This window comes from Microcaecilia unicolor, chromosome 1, assembly GCF_901765095.1.
Source record: "Microcaecilia unicolor chromosome 1, aMicUni1.1, whole genome shotgun sequence".
Lineage (NCBI taxonomy): Eukaryota > Metazoa > Chordata > Amphibia > Gymnophiona > Siphonopidae > Microcaecilia > Microcaecilia unicolor.
In genome coordinates, this window is record NC_044031.1 from 648,286,991 (window position 1) to 648,311,828 (window position 24,838).

At 46.4% G+C, this 24,838-nt stretch overlaps 1 protein-coding gene across 2 annotated transcripts in view; it reads right to left on the bottom strand.

The window, feature by feature from the left end:
* Nucleotides 1-8,784: 8,784 nt before the first annotated feature.
* Nucleotides 8,785-24,838, bottom strand: part of CARNS1 (carnosine synthase 1) — a 119,996-nt gene continuing 103,942 nt past the window's right edge. For both annotated transcript variants that reach the window (XM_030185665.1, XM_030185657.1), the window contains 2 exons: nucleotides 23,841-24,118; nucleotides 8,785-10,213 (listed from right to left, as the gene is read on the bottom strand). In XM_030185665.1, coding sequence (XP_030041525.1) covers nucleotides 8,978-10,213; nucleotides 23,841-24,118 — 1,514 coding nt within the window. In that variant the 3' untranslated portion in view covers nucleotides 8,785-8,977. The remainder of the gene's footprint in view (nucleotides 10,214-23,840; nucleotides 24,119-24,838) is intronic.

Below are 24,838 nucleotides of genomic sequence, written 5' to 3' on the forward strand. Positions count from 1 at the left end.
TATTCTGGAGGGTGGTTTTATAGCATTGGGGTGTCGGGGTCTGTTAGGGAGGGTAGCTTCATAGTATTGGGGTTGTTGGAGGTCAAATCAGGGAGATAGTTTCATGGTATACGGGATGTCAAGAATTTAATCAGGGGGGTGTGATTTCATGGCATAGTGGAGGTGTTAGGAATCTATTCGGGAGAGTATTTCATGGGATTGAGGGTGTTGGAACCTGTTGGGGTGGTGTCATGCCATCAGGAGTGTTGGGGTCTGTTGGGGAATTGATTGTCATTGGGGACTGTCTGGGTCTGTTGGGAGGTAGTTTTTTTTTTTTTTTTTTTTTTTTTTTAAAGTATTTTTATTAAGTGAAAATATCTCAAATTACATACAAGAACTGCCAACTTTGTTCACTTGCTACATGTAGATTTACAGATTCTTGATTGCTACTGAATGCTCAACAAATTGAATGATCTATTCTAATACAATATTGGGAGGTAGTTTTATGGCATGAGGGACTGTTCGGGGCGGTAGTTTCATGGCATCAGGAGGGTCTGTTGGGGGGTTTATATTCACATTGGGGAGTGTCGGGGATGTGATGGATGTCAGATGAGAGGCAAGGAGCCACAATCCTCCAATACGTTTTCTAGTGGCTGTGTTACTGGACTGCTGGTATGCAGCTGCACTTACCTTCTCCCCTGGAGTGGCAATAAATGCAGCCATGCTATTGACAGTCATGACAGGTAGTGCACGGTACTGACCCATATGCTAGCTGTCACAGCCGGCCACACCTCTGCCCATCCATGTCATATCCACATCCTGCCCACCCATGCTTTAGGCAATTAATGTGGGATCTTTAACACAAAGGCTTTTTTTTCTAGAAAAGTAGACAGTAGTATGGACCCATGCTACTGTTTACCGCGCTCAAACCCCCGCATTATTTGCTTAACTCAGCTTAGTAAAAGGGCCCCTAAAAGAGTTGTACCCTACATGGATCAGTAAAAAATAGTTGGCTATACATTTTTAATATAAATAAATAAATGTCAGGGAAGAGAGAGAGAGAGAGGAGATGCTGCATGGTAGAGGACAGAGAACGAGACAAAATCATTTATTAAATGTTATACTGCTTACGTTGCACGCAAATTGAAGCGCCTCACAATAAAAAATCAACAATCAAAGCAGGGGAAATGGAAAGGAATGCCAATTATAGATAGGAAAGAACGTATAACCTATTCCATTCATTTACTAACAGGCTTATTTTCAAAAGAGAAGAGCGCCCATCTTTCGACACAAATCGGAAGATGAGCGTCCTTCTCACAGGGTCGTCCAAATCAGCATAATCAAAAGCCGATTTTGGGCGTCTTCAACTGCTTTCCATCGCGGGGAAGACCAAAGTTCACGGGGGCGTGTCAGAAGCATAGCGAAGGTGGGACTGGGGCATGCTTAACACATGGGCGTCCTCAGCCGACAATGGAAAAAAGAAGGGTGTCCCTTACGAACACTTGGGTGACTTTACTTGGTCCTTTTTTTTTTTACGACCAAGCCACAAAAGTGTTCCCTAAATGACCAGATGACTACTGGAGGGAATCGGGGATGATCTCCCCTAACTCCCCCAGTGGTCACTAACCCCTCCCATCCTAAAAACAAAATTTGTAAATATTTTTTCCAGCCTCTATGTCAGCCTCAAATATCATACCCAGCTCCATGACAGCAGTATGCAGGTCCCTGGAGCAGTTTTAGTGGGTACTGCAGTGCACTTCAGGCAGTCGGACCCAGGCCCATCCCCCCCTACCTGTTACACTTGTGGAGGAAACAGCAAGCCCTCCAAAACCCACCAGAAACCCACATCTCGGTGCTCCCCTTCATCCCTAAGGGCTATGGTAGTGGTGTACAGTTGTGGGGAGTGGGTTTTGGGGGGGGGGGGTGGGGGGCTCAGCACACAAGGTAAGGGAGCTATGCACCTGGGAGCTTTTTCTGAAGTCCACTGCAGTGCGCCCTAGGATGCCCGGTTGGTGTTCTGGCATATGAGGGGGACCAGTGCACTACGAATGCTGGCTCCTCCCATGACCAAATGGCTTGGATTTGGTCGTTTCTGAGATGGGCGTCCTCAGTTTCCAATATCACCGAAAATCAGGGACGACCATCTGTAAGGACGACCATCTCTAAGGTCGACCTAAATGTTGAGATTTGGGCGTCCCCGACTGTATTATCGAAATGATAGATGCCCATCTTGTTTCGATAATACGGGTTTCCCCGCCCCTTTGCGGGGACGTTCTGCAAGGACGTCCTCAGGGAAATTTGGGTGCCCCGTTCGACTATGCCCCTCCACATCACTCGAGAAAAGTAAGTAGCACATGCAGTCATGCATACAGAGACAAGAGAAGACAAACAACAGATAAAAACATCTACTAACCCTGGTCTCCCACTGCAGAGCCAACCCTGTCCTAGACACCGAAAGCCTGCTGGAAAAGGCATCTTTTTAGTAAAGCACGAAAGGACCTATAAGATGTTTCGAGCCGAAGGTGCTGAGGTTAGGAATTCCATAATGCTGGCGAGGTAAAATAAAATGCACTGGACCTAGTGGATTCCCATTTAGCTTTTGAAGGATGTGGGAGAACTAATCTGTTGTCTTTCAGTGAGCATAAAGTATGAGAGGGAGTATTGAGGATTACCAGGGAAGTAAGGTAGGCAGGGGAGTCAAGATTTTGAATTTAATTCTGAAATCAATGGGTAACCAATGAAGCCAACGGAGAAGTGGTGAGGTGTGATCGAAATGGAATATGTGACAGAGTATACGGGCTGAAGTATTTTGTAAAGTTTGCAATCTCTTAAGGTTAGTTTTTGTAATCCCTGCATAGACTACATTACAGTAATCATGTCTGGAATGAAGGAAGCCATAAAACAAAAAGCAAAGTGTATCAAAATCCAATAAATTGTGGATTGACCACAACTTACTTAGGGAAAAAAAAAACCTGTTTTGACAACCTGAAAATTTTGAGGACCAAAGGACACAGCAGAATCCAGAATGACTCCAAGGTACCAGACAGATGGGAAAGGAACAATGGGAGTAACAGTCAATGTTCAAAACCAAACGATGTTCTTTACGCCAATCTGTCACACATTCTAAACAGGTTTGAAGGGGTTGTAAATCAGTTGATTTTAAGTCCATATAAGGGTTAATTTTCAAAGCACTTAGACTTACAAAAGATTATGAGGTAACTTTGTAAGTCTAAGTGCTTTGAAAATACGCCTCATTGTATATGAAAAGAAAATCATCTGCATAAGAGTATGAACTAATCCCCATAGACTGAATAAGGACTAACAGATTAAACAAGGTTGGGGAGAGTACTGACCTCTGAGGGATACCACATGTTAGGGGTGAACAGGCGGAGACCGATAAAGACTGAACTACCTGAAAGGATCGTTGTCCAAGAAAAGAAGCAAACCAGTGTAGAACCACACTCGAAATACCAAATGAAGAGAGATGATGTAATAGAAGATCGTGGTTAATAAGATTGAAAGCTGAAGACAGGTCAAGTGAGACTAACAAAGCAATTTTACCCTTTTTCAGGTTACTAAGGAGTTCTTAGTAAACCAGTAAGCACTGTTTCTGTACTGAAACTAGCACGGAAACCAGATTGACGAGGATGTAATGCATTTGTAGACTCAATATAGGTAGAAAGCTGATCAAGGACAACTGACTCCAAAACTTTAGAAAGGAAGGGTAGATTTGAGACTGTGGAACTGGTAGATTACCAGATGTTAGACTATTGGTGAGCATCAAATGAAGAAAAGAGAGTAACCCTATGGATAGTTGTTTTAGCCATCTAGAAGGGATGAGATCTAAGGTGCTATGCAAGTGTTTCACTATTTTGGAAAAAGATTCTAAGGAGGGAAGATTGAGAGAGGACCAGGTAGCAGATTGAGTTCTGGCAGATGGGACAGGTATTGGAGGTAAAGTAAAAGGTGGAAAATTTGCCTGAAGTGGTACAATTTTAGAAGAAAAATAGTTGGCTAACACATTTGATGGCAGCTGAATCCTAGGGACTGCTAGTGAAAGGAAGGTAGTAAGAGAGTAAAACTCTAAATAATTCCATCACAGAACTAGATGCTGGCTGAATTTATTTGGAGTAAAATAACAGTTTAGTGGCTCAAAACTGTGATACATAATGTTGTTGTGCATTTCTGGCTTTCCTCTTTTAGAAGACTCTGATTTGTTTTTGTGCCATTGGCATTGTGTTCTCCTAACCCGTGGTTGACAAAGTTTTAGACTGGCATGGAACCAAGGTTGGTGAGCTGATTTCCGATGCTTTATCAAAGTAAGTGGAGTGATATTGTCAACTGCTTCCTGTAAGGCAGTATTCCATGTATATACCTGCTCATCTAAAGGTAAATCCAGAAAATTAGTCGAAAGATAGTTGCAAATGGAAGGAAGAGTAAGAGGATCTATCCTCCTTAGATGTCTAGACCAGAAATCTTTAGTAGCAGGATAAGAAACCGGTGTAGAAATTGAAAGCGTAAAAGAAAGATATGATGATCCGACCAAGTTATCGGTAAAGAGCATAGTGAAAAAAGACTAAATAGAGAATTATGAGGTGAAATGTCAAGAATATGACCAGCAGAGTTGGAAATAGGCCATGCTGTACCAGGCCTAAATCTGAAATAAAAGAAGATAGACATGTGGCGCGAGGGTGCCCCTCATGAACAGTAATTTTAGTGACATGAAGTGTAGGGGAGTAAAATAATGCCAAGCCCCCACCATGCCACCCCACCTGACAGCAGTAAATTACAGAATAGTCCTGAGGTAGACATTAAAAAAGAAAGTTTCCGTAAGACCAAAAAGATCCAAGTGATTAGAAATCAGAATAAATAAAGCACAAGAAAGAGCCAAATGAGACAGAAGAGGAAATGGGACAGGAAAACAACTGTCGTGAAGAAGGTAGTGGATTCCATATTTTGGCTGGAGGGCAGTGCCCCCACCAGCTTAGAATAGGAGAGATGTCTACTGCCATAGATGCTACATAGCAGGGGGAAAGACAGACACACATAGAGGAGATTCTGGATGGCAGAGGGAAGAGAGACAAAAGTTATTGACTGGAGAATAAGAGAAAGGAGAATGGGAACGCTGGGGTGAGGGAAAGAAATGGAAAGCTGTAGGTAGACAGTAAAAAAAAAAGGGAGGGGGAAGATTGAAGACTGGATAGTAGCATTGTGTTTTTATGTCCTCCGCCGGCTGTATTCCTGGACATTCAATGTCAAGCCATATCTGAGCACCGGCATTGAATATCCAGTTATGTTGGCCACTAAAATTTAACCACATATAGGACTATTTTTTATGTGGCCCAATTTATGTGGTTATCTTCTGCGGTTTAGGGCTGATTATCAGCATTTAACCGCATAAGTGCTAACTCTGAAACACCCACGTTAGCCAGTTTTGGCTCAGGCATTTACCACTAAATATTTGAGGTTAGCCAGAGACAAGTGATTTAAATGGTCACTGAACAGAGAGGAGGAAAATGGAAGAATTCTGATAGCAAAAGATCATTGTGAGAGATGACTATAATAAAGGAGAAGAAAACTGGAGGAGAGAGAAAAATGACAAATAGACAGGAGACCCTGGAAAGACACATATGGGAAGAGAAGAAAAGCAGCAATCAGAGACTGGGACCTATATGATTAGAAAAATGACCAGACAAAAAAGATGGGTAATGTAGGATGACCTAGTGTGGTAGTCATATTAGGCCACCCTAAAAGTTAATAAATAAAAATAAAACATAAAATGGAGAAATGTATTAAATTTGTTAATTGAGTGAGTGGTAGATGTCAGCTTTTGAGAAATATACATATATATATATATATTTTTTTTTAATGTAGTTTCTGTTTCTCTGGTGTTGCATGTATGCAGAGCCTGGCATCTTGCAGTTTCAGTTTAATTTTTGTTTATGTATTTCTATTATAAGTTTGTGGTTCCTTATTCTATACTTGGGATGAGTCTGTTTGTGTGTTAAAAAGGCCAGGTATTCTGTTAGCATTGAATGGCTGTGTAGGATTGATTTTTACTAATCTAGCTTATTTTGTTTTCCCAAAAGGTGTATTGCTGTTCTGTTGCCCACTGCAGAGTTTACTTTGCTGCTTTTTCCTAGGTAGGCCCTTTTGTGACTCTTGAAAGTTAATAGTGTTATGGTATGGTATGGTAGAATTGCTTTATAGGTTCTCAGTGATTTTGTAGGGTTTTGTATTATTTCACAATATTCCTGCACAAATTAATTATTGTTGTCAGTCCCCCTGTACACAGGTACCAAGCTGTGAATTACTTATGGAGGCTTTCAAAAGTGTGATGGTTTCCATGGCAGACCCTGAGTGGGGCAAGTTGCCAGTGCTATCTCCAGCCATCCCAAGGCAAGTTAAGTGGTTTACCCAAGGCCACAAGGTGCTGTTCTGTGATTTGAACCTTGGCATTTGGTTCCCAGCCTGCTGTTCTATTAGGCCACTCCTCTGTCCCAAATGAATGACAGGCCTATATTTAGATGTGTGTTGTTTCTTTTTCAAATGAGAAAGAAACCTTTCTGAAATCATATGGTTATATGTGTGCATGTTAAGTACATGCACCAAAAATGTGTGTACAATACATATGTTATGTATCGACATTCCCAGAGGTCCTTTCCTTTCTGAGCACGCTCTTATCACCTCTTGCTTAGACTATTGCAACTTGCTTCTCACAGGTCTCCCACTAAGCCATCTCTCTTCCCTTCAATCTGTTTGAAATTCTGCTGCATGACTTATATTCTGCCAGTGTCGCTATGCTCATATTAGCCCACTCCTCAAGTCACTTCACTGGCTCCCTATCCGTTTCCGCATACAATTCAAACTTCTCTTATTGACTTACAAGTGCATTCACATGCAGCTCCTCGGTATTTTTCCATTCTTATCTCTCCCTACATTCCTCCCCGGGAACTCTGTTCATTGGGTAATCTCTCATATCTGTACCCTTCTCCTCCACTGCCAACTCCAGGCTCCGTTCCTTTTATCTTGCTACACCATATATCTGGAATAGACTTTTTGAGTCAGTACATTGCGCTCCATCTCTGGCAGTCTTAAAATCTAGGGTAAAAGCCCACCTTTTTGAGGCTGCTTTTAATTTCCAATCCCTATTCACCTGTTCGATACCCATGTCTGTTTTATCATTCCCACCTTAGTAATTCCCTTATTCCTTATTTGTCCTGTTTGTCTGTCCTGATTAGATTATAAGCTCTTTCGAGCAGGGACTGTTTCTTCATGTTCAAGTGTACAGCGCTATGTACGTCTAGTAGTGCTATAGAAATGATGAGTAGTATGATAAGTAGTAGTAGAGTTGTATTCTTACTTATTTAACTGTATGTGCATATATGCATTGGGTACGCACAAGAGCTGGTTCACATTTTTGAATTAGTATTCGTATATATTCTGGGAATGTATACTCCTAAGGTTTGCTGAGAACAGGGCACAAATTTATGCACCTTACTTCTAAAGTCAGGAGCTTTGTTCTGTTTGAGTATCATCCTCAGGCTGATTAGTGACCAAACAAAAACAAAGCTTTAGATCTTTGATCCTAAACCTAGGATCCTCCATGAGGCAGGAAAAGTCAAGTTTTTTTTACTTGCAATCCTAAGACTAGTCATAGGAACCCTTGAAATCAGGGAAAATGCCAAAATCCCCAATCATGTCAGGGGGCTATGGTTAAACTCTTTTGAATGTTGGGCCCTTAGCAGTTCTGAGATCCATAGGCTTGAATTCTTCTTGGCAGATAACATCCACTGTTCACAGCTTGATTCTCAATGCCAGTAGTATTGGATCCCTGGTTCAAAAGGTGATGGCGGTCTCAATGACTTACCTGCAGTGCTGTGGCACAGGACATTCGGGTACTAGCTTTTTATGCAATTTGAGCTTAGTCTCGCATTGTAAAGATTATGCTTGAGCTCCAGGGAGGGAGAGAAGAAGACTGCTTGCACCTTCCAAAGGGCTATGCGAGTGGTGCAACCGCACAGGGCGTAAATATAGATACAAAAATTTCTCCCAATTCACTGTATCCTCCATTCGCAGTGGTTAAGCGGGTGAGGCACTAGTGGATGAGTTGCAGAGGGTACAGCTATAGCCCAGTACAGTCCTACTGGCTTCCACCACTGTAGCAACTGCTGCTGGTCTAAGAGTATACTGAGGGTCAATTGTGGGGAAGACTTCCTCAGAGCTTAGCCAGGAACGTAGTTATCTTCATTATTCCTCTGTCTAGACCAGTGGTGTAGCCAGACCTGTCATTTTGGGTGGGACCACTCTTAAGACCTCCCCCCCTTTGTCCTGTATCTCTCTCTCTCTCCTCCACTCCCAGATCTGACATTTGGCCCCCACCCGCTCAGCAATTTACCTCTCCTCCCTGAACCTTACTCCCTGGTCCATCTCAGGATCTTTTGTGAACAGCAACAGTGAGGCACTGGATTTGCCTGTGCCGGTCTCACAGGCTTCCCTCTGCTATGTCCTACCAGAGAGAAAACAGGAAGTTGTCAACAAGGGGATGGCAGAGGGAAGCCAGCAGAGCCAGAGCAGGCAGGCAGGCAGTGTGTTGCTGCTGCCGCTTGTGAAGATGCTGAGGTAGATCAGGGGAGGGGGGAGTTGCTGGGTCATGGGTAGATCCAGGGGCAAAAGAGAGAGAGATACAGCAAAAAGCACACAGATACAATTGCTGAGGTGAGAGAGGGATAGGCGGAAGGAAAAACAAGGAGAGGTGAAAGAGAAAGCAGTCTACTTCATCACTGCTGTGAGAATCACTGCAAGTAGAGGTACAGGGTGGCCCCCTGAAAATAAATGATATCTTTATTATTTATTTATTATATTTATTAACTGAAATATCCCATAATTCTCTGCTGTTGCAACTTGCAGGGCACAGGAAGTAGGAAGTAACCTGGGGCACAATGGAATATTTTTTTTGCACTGTCATCAGTTGATGGTGTTTGTTCTGTTTTCAGCGTTATTTGAAATCAGAGGTGAAATACTCCACAGGATACTCAGGTGAGTCGATGCCCAAGATGCGACAGACACTGATCAGCTGCAGCCGTGCTGCCTCTCGACTAGTACCTGCACAGGCCACATTACAGTAGGGCTCTTCGTACTCACTTGATATCATCTCATCATCCAACATGTTGAGACGGATAACGCCATGTGAATGCAGGGATTGCAGCGTCTCTAAGTCGGCTGTGCTTTTCAGAACCTTCAGATGCTGCGACACCACACACATCACTCCCATCAGATGTATGGATGGCTGAGCATAATGCATGGGAGCCACCGGTGGCACACTGCAAGCCACCATTAAACTGGCCAGCATGATGTCCACGCCATAGATCTCCTGAATCCAGTCGCGTAGGTAGAAACCACCCATCCTCGGATTGATCTCAATCAACTTGGGCCCTGTGGGTGTCAGCTTCAGCTCTACATTGAAGACACCATCTACAAGCCCACAGCCCACGCAGCACTGGTAAGCTGCCATCACCAGCTGTGCCTCTTTGTCTGGGGGCAGATAAGTTGGCATATTTGCAGCTGTCTCAGTGAAGTATGGCACACGGGTGGGACCGTTGTCTGAGACAAATGCTCCCATCAACCTGCTATCATAAATGATGACATCAACATCATGCTCTGTTCCTGAGACATACTCCATTAGTAGCATGGCATTCCCTATGCCCAGTCCGATGCCTGGATAGTCTGTGTCCTCCCGCAGGTCATTGGAGATCTTCTCATAGTGCTGCTGACATTGCTCAGCATTCTCCACCAGTTTCACCCCCACGGCTCCTGCTCCAAACTCCAGCTTCATCACCCCAGGGAAATTAATGTAGCGTGTGGCCTTCTCAACGTCAACGATGCTTTCCAGGTGGCAACAGGGTACAGCATAGAGAGCAGCAGAGGGCCAGCGGGAGTGGTCCTGAAGCTGATGTAACAGATGCAGGTGAGTGAGACTTTTCTGTTTAGCGATGCGTAAGGCAGAAGATGAGCTACAGCGCAGGCCCAGCAGTTCACACACTAGAGATGCCAGTACAGTGCAGTCATCCCAGAAGGAGAGGCAGCCATCCAGCTGCATGCCATGTTCTCGCACCAGCTCCACCACTCGTTGGGCATGATCCTTGTCACGCTTGTGGTCTGTCATATCATAATGAATGAAGCTCTCCACAATTCGTGAGGCAAAGTGGTTTGGGTCTGACTCGATCAGATGAATCTGAGGAGCAAAGGAAGAGAGACAAATATTAAATCTACCCCAATGCAGAAGAAGGCAATGCAGGACAAAGACTTCCAAGTAATATGTGCTGAAGGGCTGCAGTGATCTGGTCCAAAAACAGATTACGCAAATCCAGCTAAGTGCTCCATTTAGGGATGTGACTCTGCACTGGGAATGAACTGATAGGGAAAGTAGCATACAATACAACCTGTGGAAAATTAATCACTCTCCTCTGGATTCTATAAAGGTCGCCCATATTTGGGCACCCAAATTTGAGCATTATTCTGAGTTGCACACGCATTCTGCACAACTAAATCAGTTAATGAGCTATTAACACTCAGTAATTGTCTGCTAACAATCAAATTGGCGTTAACTGGCACTAATTTGGAGTTGTGTGTACAACTGCATGTTCGTGATTCTATAAAGCACCGTACCTAAATTCCCTTGTGTGCAATCCAAAAGGGGGCATGGCCATGGGAGGAGCATGGGAAGGGTATAGGCATTCCCACATATTTGGGTGAATTCTATAAATGGCGCTGAAAAAAACCGCTTAAACAGCATTCTATATGCCACGCCTAACGTTCAGCACGGGTTACAGAATAACACTTAAGTGGAGAGGTTGCACATAAATTTAGGTGCCATTTGCACCAATGAAAATGTGGTGCAAATGCCCACACCTAAATTTCCTTGTGGAACACCCATATTCTATAATTAAATCCATAATTCAACATCATGCCTCTGATCTACCCCAAAACGCCCATGAAACTCCCACTGCCGTGTCCTCATTTTTGGGCCACTCATAAATTTTAGGCACTTTAAGCCCCAGTTAAATCTAATTAGTGCCAATAACTGCTTGTTAAAAAGCCAATTATTGGCACTAATTGGCTTATTATTCTATTAAATTGTGCACACAAATTGGGAGTGCGTCTAAATTTGCACACACAATTTCTGGAGGGAGGCCAATGTAACGCTGATTTTTTAAAAAAATGGTTCCGGAGGTGATGCAGGAAATTATAGACCGGTGAGCCTGAAGTCGGTGCCGGGCAAAATGATAGAGACTATTGTAAAGAACAAACTTACAGAGAATTCTATTGTGGATTAAAAACTGGTTAAAAGATAAAAAACAGAGAGTAGAGTTAACTGGTCAGTATTCTCAATGGAGAAGGGTAGATAGTGGGGTTCCCCAGGGGTCTGTGCTGGGACCGCTGCTTTTTATAAATAACATAGAGATAGGAGTAACTAGTGAGGTAATTAAATTTGCTGACAACACAAAGTTATTTAATCTTGTTAAATCGCAAGAGGATTGTGAAAAATTACAAGAGGAATTCACGAGACTGGGAAACTGTGAATCTAAATGGCAGATGACATTTAATGTGAGCAAGTGCAAAGTGATGCATGTGGGAAAGAGGAACCCGAACTATAGCTACGTAATGCAAGGTTCCACATTAGGAGTCACCGACCAGGTAAGGGATCTAGGCAACATCATTGAAACCCTCTGCTCAGTGTGTGGCGGCAGCTAAGAAAGCAAATAGAATGTTAGGCATTATTAGGAAAGCAATGGAAAACAAAAATGAGGACATTATAATGCCTTTGTATCGCTCCATTGTGCGACCGCATCTCCAATATTGTATGCAATTCTGGTCACCACATCTCAAAAAAGATGTAGTGGAATTAGAAAAGGTACAGAGAAGGGCGACGAAAATGATAAATGGGATGGGATGACTTCCCTATGAGGAAAGACTGAAACGGCTAGGGCTCTTTCGCTTGGAGAAAAGACGGCTGAGGGGAGATATGATAGAGGTCTATAAAATAATGAGTGGAGTGGTACGGGTAGAAGTGAGTCACTTGTTTACTCATTCCAAAAATGAAGCTACAAAATAGTAAATTTAAAATGAATCGGAGAAAATATTTCTTCACTCAATGTGTAATTAAACTCTTGAATTTGCTGCTAGATAATGTGGTAAAAGCAGTTAGCTTAGTGGGGTTTTAAAAAAGGTTTGGATAGCTTCCTAAAAGAAAAGTCCATAAGACATTATTAAAATAGACTTGAGGAAAATCCAGTGCTTATTTCTAGAATAAGCAGAATAAAATGTATTGTACTATTTGGGGATCTTGCCAGGTACTTGTAACCTGGATTTGCCACTGTTGGAAACAGGATGCTGGGCTTGATGGACCTTCGGTCTGTCCCAGTATGGCAATACTTATGTAGTTATGCAACTTTTATAGAACACAATGTTACAGAATTGGGGGAGGGGGGGAATGCACGCCCAACTTGTGCGCCAGGATTTCCTCCTGGTTTCAGCACTACGTTCTATGCTATAAGGGACGTTCATTCCAATATGCCTTTTATAGAATAGTGCTGAGCACCAATTTTTCCCATTTGGACGCTATTTACAGAATCTAACCCTCTATGATCCAGTCACTGTGTCACTCATTATTAACAGTGCGGAGCCAGGAGAGTCTTTTTTTAATTTTACTATGTTGATATACAGCGAGTAGGCAAGCAGCAGTTATAGAGATAAATAAAACTGGGAATGTTATAATGCCTTTGTATTGCTCCATGGTGCGACTACACCTCGATGTGTGCAGTTCTGGTCATCACATCTCAAAGAAGATATAGCAGAATTAGAAAAGGTACAGAGAAGGGCTACGAAAATGATAAAGGGGATGGGACGACTTCCCTATGAGGAAAGGCTAAAGCGGCTGGGGTTCTTCAGCTTGGAGAACAGACAGCTGAGGGGAGATATGATAGAGGTTTTAAAAATACTGAGTGGACTGGAACAGGTAAATATGAATCACTTGTTTACTCTTTCCAAAAATAATAGGACTAGGGGGACACAAAGAAGCTACTAAGCAGTACATTTAAAATGAATTGGAGAAAATATTTCTTCACTCAACGTGTAATTGCTGCCAGAGAATATGGTAAAAGCAGTTAGCAGGTTTTTAAAAAGGCATGGATAATTTCCTACAAGAAAAGTCCATAAGCCATTATTAAGATGGACTTGGGAAAATCCACTGCATATTCTAGGATAAGCAGCATAGAATCTGTTTTCTTTTCTGGGATCTTTCCAGGTACTTGTGACCTAGATTGGCCACTGTTGGAAACAGGATACTGGGCTTGATGGACCTTTGGTCTGTCCCAGTATGGAAACTCTTATGTTCTTATTTGTTTAAAGGTGGGTATAGTAAGTAGGTTTTGCTGACTTTATCTAAGAGTTTGTTGAGGGAAGTAGGGGGACCAATATACATGATAAGAAAAGGGGAAGTTTGGATTGTAAAGTTTTGAAAACCAGAAGAGCGAATGCTACATACCTGTAGAAGGTATTCTCCGAGGACAGCAGGCTGATTGTTCTCACTGATGGGTGACGTCCACGGCAGCCCCTCCAATCGGAATCTTCACTAGCAAAGTCCTTTGCTAGCCCTCGCGCGCCTGTGCGCACCGCGCATGCGCGGCCGTCTTCCCGCCCGAAACCGGCTTGAGCCGGCCAGTCTCATATGTAGCAAGACAAAGACAAGGGAAGACACAACTCCAAAGGGGAGGCGGGCGGGTTTGTGAGAACAATCAGCCTGCTGTCCTCGGAGAATACCTTCTACAGGTATGTAGCATTCGCTTTCTCCGAGGACAAGCAGGCTGCTTGTTCTCACTGATGGGGTATCCCTAGCCCCCAGGCTCATTCAAAACAACAACCATGGTCAATTGGGCCTCGCAACGGCGAGGACATAACTGAGATTGACCTAAAAAAATTTACCAACTAACTGAGAGTGCAGCCTGGAACAGAACAAACAGGGCCCTCGGGGGGTGGAGTTGGATCCTAAAGCCCAAACAGGTTCTGAAGAACTGACTGCCCGAACCGACTGTCGCGTCGGGTATCCTGCTGCAGGCAGTAATGAGATGTGAATGTGTGGACAGATGACCACGTCGCAGCTTTGCAAATTTCTTCAATAGAGGCTGACTTCAAGTGGGCTACCGACGCAGCCATGGCTCTAACATTATGAGCCGTGACATGACTCTCAAGAGCCAGCCCCGCCTGGGCGTAAGTGAAGGAAATGCAATCTGCTAGCCAATTGGATATGGTGCGTTTCCCCACAGCCACTCCCCTCCTGTTGGGATCAAAAGAAACAAACAATTGGGCGGACTGTCTGTTGGGCTGTGTCCGCTCCAGGTAGAAGGCCAATGCTCTCTTGCAGTCCAATGTGTGCAGCTGACGTTCAGCAGGGCAGGAATGAGGACGGGGAAAGAATGTTGGCAAGACAATTGACTGGTTCAGATGGAACTCCGACACGACCTTTGGCAAGAACTTAGGGTGAGTGCGGAGGACTACTCTGTTATGATGAAATTTGGTGTAAGGGGCCTGGGCTACCAGGGCCTGAAGCTCACTGACTCTACGAGCTGAAGTAACTGCCACCAAGAAAATGACCTTCCAGGTCAAGTACTTCAGATGGCAGGAATTCAGTGGCTCAAAAGGAGGTTTCATCAGCTGGGTGAGAACGACATTGAGATCCCATGACACTGTAGGAGGCTTGACAGGGGGCTTTGACAAAAGCAAACCTCTCATGAAGCGAACAACTAAAGGCTGTCCCGAGATCGGCTTACCTTCCACATGGTAATGGTATGCACTGATTGCACTAAGGTGAACCCTCACAGAGTTGGTCTTGAGACCGGACTCAGACAAGTGCAGAAGGTATTCAAGCAGGGTCTGTGTAGGACAAGAGCGAGGATCTAGGGCCTTGCTATCACACCAGACGGCAAACCTCCTCCATAGAAAGAAGTAACTCCTCTTAGTGGAATCTTTCCTGGAAGCAAGCAAGATGCGGGAGACACCCTCTGACAGACCCAAGGAGGCAAAGTCTACGCTCTCAACATCCAGGCCGTGAGAGCCAGGGACCGGAGGCTGGGATGCAGAAGAGCCCCTTCGTCCTGCGTGATGAGGGTCGGAAAACACTCCAATCTCCACGGTTCTTCGGAGGATAACTCCAGAAGAAGAGGGAACCAGATCTGACGCGGCCAAAAAGGAGCAATCAGAATCATGGTGCCTCGGTCTTGCTTGAGTTTCAACAAAGTCTTCCCCACCAGAGGAATGGGAGGATAGGCATACAGCAGACCCTCCCCCCAATTCAGGAGGAAGGCATCCGATGCCAGTCTGCCGTGGGCCTGAAGCCTGGAACAGAACTGAGGGACTTTGTGGTTGGCTCGAGATGCGAAGAGATCCACCAAGGGGGTGCCCCACGCTTGGAAAATCTGACGCACCACTCGGGAGTTGAGCGACCACTCGTGAGGTTGCATAATCCTGCTCAATCTGTCGGCCAGACTGTTGTTTACGCCTGCCAGATATGTGGCTTGGAGCACCATGCCGTGACGGCGAGCCCAGAGCCACATGCTGACGGCTTCCTGACACAGGGGGCGAGATCCGGTGCCCCCCTGCTTGTTGACGTAGTACATGGCAACCTGGTTGTCTGTCTGAATTTGGATAATTTGGTGGGACAGCCGATCTCTGAAAGCCTTCAGAGCATTCCAGATCGCTCGCAACTCCAGAAGATTGATCTGTAAATCGCGTTCCTGGAGGGACCAGCTTCCTTGGGTGTGAAGCCCATCGACATGAGCTCCCCACCCCAGGAGAGACGCATCCGTAGTCAGCACTTTTTGTGGCTGAGGAATTTGGAAAGGACGTCCCAGAGTCAGATTGGACCAAATCGTCCACCAATACAGGGATTCGAGAAAACTCGTGGACAGGTGGATCACGTCTTCTAGATCCCCAGCAGCTTGAAACCACTGGGAAGCTAGGGTCCATTGAGCAGATCTCATGTGAAGGCGGGCCATGGGAGTCACATGAACTGTGGAGGCCATGTGGCCCAGCAATCTCAACATCTGCCGAGCTGTGATCTGCTGGGACGCTCGCACCCGCGAGACGAGGGACAACAAGTTGTTGGCTCTCGCCTCTGGGAGATAGGCGCGAGCCGTCCGGGAATCCAGCAGAGCTCCTATGAATTCGAGTCTCTGCGCCGGGAGAAGATGGGACTTTGGGTAATTTATCACAAACCCCAGTAGCTCCAGGAGGCGAATAGTCATCTGCATGGACTGCAGGGCTCCTGCCTCGGATGTGTTCTTCACCAGCCAATCGTCGAGATATGGGAACACGTGCACCCCCAGCCTGCGAAGTGCCGCTGCTACTACAGCCAAGCACTTTGTGAACACCCTGGGCGCAGAGGCGAGCCCAAAGGGTAGCACACAGTACTGGAAGTGACGTGTGCCCAGCTGAAATCGCAGATACTGTCTGTGAGCTGGCAGTATCGGGATGTGTGTGTAGGCATCCTTCAAGTCCAGAGAGCATAGCCAATCGTTTTCCTGAATCATGGGAAGTAGGGTGCCCATGGAAAGCATCCTGAACTTTTCTTTGACCAGATATTTGTTCAGGGCCCTTAGGTCTAGGATGGGACGCATCCCCCCTGTTTTCTTTTCCACAAGGAAGTACCTGGAATAGAATCCCAGCCCTTCTTGCCCGGATGGCACGGGCTCGACCGCATTGGTGCTGAGAAGGGCGGAGAGTTCCTCTGCAAGTACCCGCATGTGGTGGAAGCTGTAAGACTGAGCTCCCGGTGGACAATTTGGAGGTTTTGAGGCCAAATTGAGGGTGTATCCTTGCCGGACTATTTGGAGAACCCACGAATCGGAGGTTATGAGAGGCCACCTTTGGTGAAAAGCTTTCAACCTCCCTCCGACTGGCAGGTCGCCCGGCACTGACACTTGGATGGCGGCTATGCTCTGCTGGAGCCAGTCAAAAGCTCGCCCCTTGCTTTTGCTGGGGAGCCGAGGGGCCTTGCTGAGTCGCACGCTGCTGACGAGAGCGAGCGCGCTGGGGCTTAGCCTGGGCCGCAGGCTGTCGAGAAGGAGGATTGTACCTACGCTTGCCAGAAGAGTAGGGAACAGTCTTCCTTCCCCCAAAAAATCTTCTACCTGTAGAGGTAGAGGCTGAAGGCTGCCGGCGGGAGAACTTGTCGAATGCGGTGTCCCGCTGGTGGAGCTGCTCTACCACCTGTTCGACTTTCTCTCCAAAAATGTTATCCGCACGGCAAGGCGAGTCCGCAATCCGCTGCTGGATTCTATTCTCCAGGTCGGAGGCACGCAGCCATGAGAGCCTGCGCATCACCACACCTTGAGCAGCGGCCCTGGACGCAACATCAAAGGTGTCATACACCCCTCTGGCCAGGAATTTTCTGCACGCCTTCAGCTGCCTGACCACCTCCTGAAAAGGCTTGGCTTGCTCAGGGGGGAGCGCATCAACCAAGCCCACCAACTGCCGCACATTGTTCCGCATGTGTATGCTCGTGTAGAGCTGGTAAGACTGAATTTTGGCCACGAGCATAGAAGAATGGTAGGCCTTCCTCCCAAAGGAGTCTAAGGTTCTAGAGTCCTTGCCCGGGGGCGCCGAAGCATGCTCCCTAGAACTCTTAGCCTTCTTTAGGGCCAGATCCACAACTCCAGAATCATGAGGCAACTGGGTGCGCATCAGATCTGGGTCCCCATGGATCCGGTACTGGGACTCGATCTTCTTGGGGATGTGGGGATTAGTTAAAGGTTTTGTCCAGTTCGCAAGCAATGTCTTTTTTAGGACATGGTGCAAGGGAACAGTGGACGCTTCCTTAGGTGGAGAAGGATAGTCCAGGAGTTCAAACATTTCAGCCCTGGGCTCGTCCTCCACAACCACCGGGAAGGGGATGGCCGTAGACATCTCCCGGACAAAGGAAGCGAAAGACAGACTCTCAGGAGGAGAAAGCTGTCTTTCAGGAGAGGGAGTGGGATCGGAAGGAAGACCCTCAGACTCCTCGTCAGAGAAATATCTGGAGTCTTCTTCCTCTTCCCACGAGGCCTCACCCTCGGTGTCAGACACAAGTTCACGGACCTGTGTCTGCAACCGTGCCCGACTCGACTCCGTGGAGCCACGTCCACGATGGGGGCGTCGAGAGGTAGACTCCCTCGCCCGCATCGGCGACGCTCCCTCCACCGACGTAGTCGGGGAGCCTTCCTGGGAGGCGACGGCAGCCGGCACCGCACGCGGCACCGACGCCGGAGACCTCACCTCGGGCGATGGGCCAGCCGGCACCACGCTCGACGGTACCGGTGGCGCAAGCACCGCCGGTACCGGAGGGGTAGGGCGCAACAGCTCTCCCAGAATCTCTGGGAGAACGGCCCGGAGGCTCTCGTTCAGAGCGGCTGCAGAGAAAGGCATGGAAGTCGATGCAGGCGTCGACGTCAGAACCTGTTCCGGGCGTGGAGGCTGTCCAGAGTGGAGCGCATCGACACCTCCTGAACAGAGGGTGAGCGGTCCTCTCGGTGCCGATGCCTGCTGGTGCCGACTCCCTCGTCGACCCAGAGCTCTCGGTACCGACACGGGAAGGGGACCGGTGACAATGCTTCTTCGACTTCTTGGAACGAAGCATGTCACCGGAGCTTCCCGGTACCGACGAGGAGGACGTAGAATCCAGCCGTCGCTTCCTCGGGGCCGAGGCCGAAGGAGGTCGGTCTCGGGAGGGCTGTACCGCAGGAGCCCTCAGGGTAGGGGGAGACCCACCCGAAGGCTCACCGCCACCAGCAGGGAAATGGACAGCCCTCACCTGCACTCCCGACGATGCACCACCGTCCGACGACATCAGCAGACTAGGTCCCGGTACCACCGACGTCGATGCAGCTATCCGATGTCTCGGCACCGATGCAGAGGGCCGATGCCTCGATGCACTCGATGCACTGGCAGCCGAGGATGAAGCTCTGGACGCTGAAGACGTCGATGCACTCGATACCCCCGGTGCCGATGCCGACGAAGAGCCCGAGAACAAAACGTTCCACTGGGCCAATCTCGCTACCTGAGTCCGCCTTTGCAAAAGGGAACACAGACTACAGGCCTGAGGGCAGTGCTCGGCCCCCAGACACTGAAGACACGACGCGTGCCTGTCAGTGAGCGAGATTACCCGGGCGCACTGGGTGCACTTCTTGAAGCCGCTGGAAGGCTTCGATGTCATGGGCGGAAAAATCACGCCGGCGAAATCAAAATCCGAAATGGCGAAATGAGCACCAAAACTTTGAGGGAGAAAAATCTCGACCGAGGCCGAAAAGAGGCCTACCCCGACAACGAAAGAAAACTTACCGGGGCAAAATCTGAAAATACGGGAAGGGGCAAACGAAACCCGAGGGGGCTTCCGGAACACTTCCCGAACAGTTTTAAAGGATTTTCCGAAGAAAAAACACGTCGAAAAAAGACGCGCGAGGTCGACTTTCCGGGGCTCGACACGGCGAAAACACGACCGTACCGAGTGCGGACGAAAGAAGACTGGCCGGCTCAAGCCAGTTTCGGGCGGGAAGACGGCCGCGCATGCGCAGTGCGCACAGGTGCGCGAGGGCTAGCAAAGGACTTTGCTAGTGAAGATTCCGATTGGAGGGGCTGCCGTGGACGTCTCCCATCAGTGAGAACAAGCAGCCTGCTTGTCCTCGGAGAATAATATCTTATAGGATATGTGATGTGTAAGTGGTAACCAGTGTACCTCACAAAGGCCTGTTTTTAGGTTGCCTTCAGGTTCCATGCTTTTCTGCATGGAAAGGCTTTTTTACACACAGAAAAGACCTTTTATGAAACTGCGTGGCAGTTTATGTGCATATAGGTACATGTGATGACAAGATGGCAAGTACTTATATGGATTCCATGTGTAGGCATTCTAGGGCTTAGTGGGTGGAGCAGGGGCAGAAGCAGAGTTGTGATGTAGCTGTGTATATTATAAAATGCATGAGTAGATTCATTAGAATGCCTTGGAGCAGATGTAAATGTGTACATCAGCATTTGCACACTCTTGGGCTGGATCGAAGAGCCTAAAATCAAGTTCCTAAATCTGACCCACTCACTTAATAGAATCCTAAATTGGAGTCTAATAAGCCAAGAAGCTTAAATGTAGGCACTCAAATCTAGTAAACTTTCAAGGGGACAGCCTAAAACCTTTGAATATCGGCCTTTTAAAGGGTTCTGGGCTCCTTGACTTCCATCAAATAAACTCACTTACTTCTAGGTGAGTTCTTTCATCAGGGCTTAATTTGTAGGCAAAAAGGAAATAGAACTGGATGAGGGGCAGAAGGGTCAAGGACAGGAGCAAAGAAGAGGAGTTGGATTAGGGAGCAGAGTAACTGTTCCTTGCTCTGCTCCAGGTTCACCCCCTCTCCTCCTCTTCCTTGCAGGCATGTGGTGGAACTGATTTCCAGGTCATTCCCTGAATAATTATGTTCTGCTTTGACCTTGTTTTACACATTAAATCCTGTATTCAGTGACTTGTCCAAGATCACAAAAGAGTTAGTGGTGGTACAAGGTTTAGAAATCACATATAGAATAAGGCTTCTGAAGTGGAGGAGTAGCCTAGTGGTTAGTGCAGTAGACTTTGATCCTGGGGAACATGGTTAATCATGAAATACTACTACATATACTAGAATACTTCAGAATAGGAGGCACAGTTCTCAAATGGTTCAAGGATTCCTGACCACAAGATCATACCAAGTAACAACGAACACGGACAGATCACCCCCATGGCTACCTGAATGTGGAGTCCTCAAGGATCCCCCCTCTCGCCAACCTTATTCAACATGATGATATACCTTTAGCCAAACTGCTACCCAATCAAAACCTCAACCCCTACATATATGCAGATGACGTCACAATCTACATCCCGTTCAAACATGATCTAAATGAAATCGCCAACGAGATCAACCAAAGTCTCCAAACAATGCACACCTGGGCAGATGCATTCCAACTTAAACTTAACGCAGAAAAAACACAGTGTCTTGCACTCACCTCACAACATAATACAAAACACTTCTCCACCATAATCACACCATATTGTTCTCTTCCTATCTTACAAAACTTGAAAATTCTTGGAGTCACCATTGACCGAAACCTCACTCTGGATGCCCACGTGAAAAACATGACGAAAAAGATGTTTTACTCCATGTGGAAACTTAAAAGAGTAAAACCTTTCTTCCCGAGACACATCTTCCACACCCTGGTACAGTCAATGGTAATAAGTCATCTGGACTACTGCAACGCACTATACGCGGGTTGCAAAGAGCAGAATATAAAAAAACTCCAAACTGCCCAGAACACTGCAGCCAGACTCATATTTGGAAAAACTAAATATGAAAGCGCAAAACCCTTAAGAGAAAAGCTCCACTGGCTCCCACTTAGGGAACGCATTGCGTTCAAGATCTGCACGATGGTACACAAAATCATTCACGCGGACGCCCCAATCTACATGATAAATCTCGTGGACCTACCTCCAAGAAACGCCACAAGATCATCCCGCAAATTTCTCAACCTACACTTCCCCAGCTGTAAAGGACTAAAATACAAGCAGACGCACGCCACCACCTTCTCCTACATAATCATGCAATTATGGAATGCATTGCCTACTGACCTGAGAACAATCGACAAAACAACTGTCTTCCGCAAATCTCTGAAGACTTATCTCTTCAACAAGGCCTACAATGAGAACCGATAGCCACACTAGTCCACCTCACCAACCCACTCAGTCAAGAAAGCCCACCTCCTATAATTACCCTAATCACTCCCTTCCTTCTTCTTTCTTCCTTCACTTAATTTTCTACACAATACGAAACGTATCTGCTATCCTGTAATGACAATGTTTTCAATACTATGTAAGCCACATTGAGCTTGCAAATAGGTGGGATAATGTGGGATACAAATGCAATAAATAATAATAATAATAGTGTGATTCCCACTGCAGCTCCTTGTAACTCTGGGCAAGTCACTTAACCCTCCATTGCCCCTGTCTTGATCTCATCTTCTCCTCCAACTGTTCACCTTCTAGTTTCCTTGCCTCTGATCTTCCCTCCTCTGATCACCATCTTATAACTTTCACACTTAAATCTCCTCCCTCCCAGTCCCGTCCTATCTTATCTAATTTATCTAGGAATCTTCACGATATTGACCCTTCATCTCTATCCTCCCATGTTTCAAACCTCCTCTCTACTGTGGCACCATCCACGTCTGTCAATGAGGCTGTTTCTTCTTACAACAATACTCTATCCTCTGCCTTAGACACTCTTGCACCTTTGATGACCCGCCCTGTAAGGCGTACAAAACCCCAACCTTGGCTGACTTCTAATATCTGCTACCTACGTTCCTGTACCTGCTCCGCCGAACGCCTCTGGCGGAAATCTCGGGCCCTTGCTGATTTCTTACACTTTAAGTTCATGCTGACCTCCTTCCAATCTGCTCTTTTACGTGCCAAACAGGATTATTATATCCAACTGACCAACTCTCTTGGCTCTAATCCTCGACTTCTCTTCACCACATTGAACTCTCTCCTCAAGGTGCCCCCTCCCCCAACTCCCCCTTCATTATCTCCTCAGACCCTTGCTGAATTCTTTCACAACAAGGTTGAAAAGATAAACCTTGCTTTCTCTACCTCACCACCTCTCCTCCCTCCACTAGTCCATTCCCCTCTCTCTCCTTCCCCTCATTCCCTTTCCTCCTTTCCTGAAGTTACTATTGAGGAAACTACACTTCTCCTTTCTTCCTCAAAATGTACCACCTGTTCCTCTGATCCCATTCCCACCCACCTTCTTAATGCCATCTCTCCTGCTCTTATTCCTTTTATCTGTCACATTCTCAACCTCTCACTTTCCACTGCGACTGTCCCTGCTGCCTTTAAACATGCTGTGGTCACACCTCTCCTTAAGAAGCCTTCACTCAACCCTACTTGTCCCTCTAATTACCGACCCATCTCCCTCCTTCCTTTTCTCTCCAAATTACTTGAGCGTGCTGTTCACCGCCACTGCCTTGATTTTCTTTCCTCACATGCTATTCTTGACCCACTACAATCTGGTTTTCGCCCTCTCCACTCAACCGAAACTGCGCTTACTAAAGTCTCCAATGACCTATTACTGGCTAAATCCAGAGGTCAATATTCCATCCTCATTCTTCTTGATCTTTCCGCTGCTTTTGACACTGTCGATCACAGCACTCCGCTCCATGGATAAATCCTTCTTATCTGTTCCCTTCTCCACTACTGCCAACTCCAGACTTCGCACCTTTTGTCTCGCTGCACCCTACGCCTGGAATAAACTTCCTGAGCCCCTACGTCTTGCCCCATCCTTGGCCACCTTTAAATCTAGACTGAAAGCCCACCTCTTTAACATTGCTTTTGACTCGTAACCACTCGCCTCCACCTACCCTCCTCTCTTCCTTCCCGTTCACATTAATTGATTTGATTTGCTTACTTTATTTATTTTTTGTCTATTAGATTGTAAGCTCTTTGAGCAGGGACTGTCTTTCTTCTATGTTTGTGCAGCGCTGCGTATGCTTTGTAGCGCTATAGAAATGTTAAATAGTAGTAGTAGTAATAAATGTAACCCGCTTTGAATGTAGTTGCAAAAACCTCGGCAGTATATCAAATCCCATTTCCCTTCCCTCACTAACAGATCATGCCTCTTCTGTGAAGAAAGCTCAGATTCAAGCTGCTGTGTATTATTATATACCACCCCCATGTTAATAAAATCTTTTAAAGCAGTTTACAAACAATAAAAGCAATCTTTCCAACACCTAATAGAAACACAGACAGGAAGTTATAAAAATCATACTTTGATCCCATAATCCCTAGCCGACTCCCAGACAAATTTCTTGCTGACTCCCCCAGCTCCGATGACGAGGATTTGTTTTCCCTCCATGATGAAGCACTGAGAACGCTTCAGCATTACTGACACCAGCAGGCTCTCAGCTGACTCTCGCGCTCCCACCACTGCCAATGGTCGATTCATGGTCTCAAACACAGCACAGGCTTCCAGGCAGAGGTGAGTATTCAGCTCCAGGGCAATGACAGTCACAGTCTGATCAACTAAGGTCAACAGGAAGTCCACACCTGGAAAAGAGACAGCAGCTAGGTGAGAAACATCAGAGCATATGCAATCTTGTGAACTCCAAGGCTGCTTTCCTCTGCCATTATCAATAATGTGCCAGATATTCAGCCAGCAGCAATCAGTGTTTTTCTGGCTGCCGGTGGTGGTTAAACCCAGATATTCAATGCCAGGCCATGTCCAAGCTTCGGCATTGAATATTCAGTTTTGCAGAGCTGGCAAATGCATAGCTGGTTAAGTTCGATATTCAGCACTTAACCTGCCATGGGTTAGAGATAAAGATAGAACTGACTTTTATGTGATCCTATTTATGCAGTTAACCTGACCAATTAAGTGCTGAATATGGGCACTTTAACTGGCCAAGTGCCGACTCGGCACCAGTTTGCAGTTTGGCGCTGATTATTTTCAGCGGCACTAGGAATCCTGTATGGAAGGCACGGAACCAAACAAGCTTAGCGGTGATTAGATGGCAACACCAGTAATTGGGAAGCAAAGTCACTGCTGGGCAGACTTATACAGTTTGTGCCCTGATTGTGGCTGGACAGATAGACCAGTGCCAGGCAGACTTTGGTCTATGCCCCGATTGTGGCTGGTGAGATTTGGATGGGCTGGAGTGGACTTCGATGACAGGCTCAGTAGTCAGAGAATAAGGCTAGTGCCGGGCAGACTTCTGCCCTGAAAATGGCAAGGACAAATCAAGATCAAGTATACGTATGTAGTAGCAC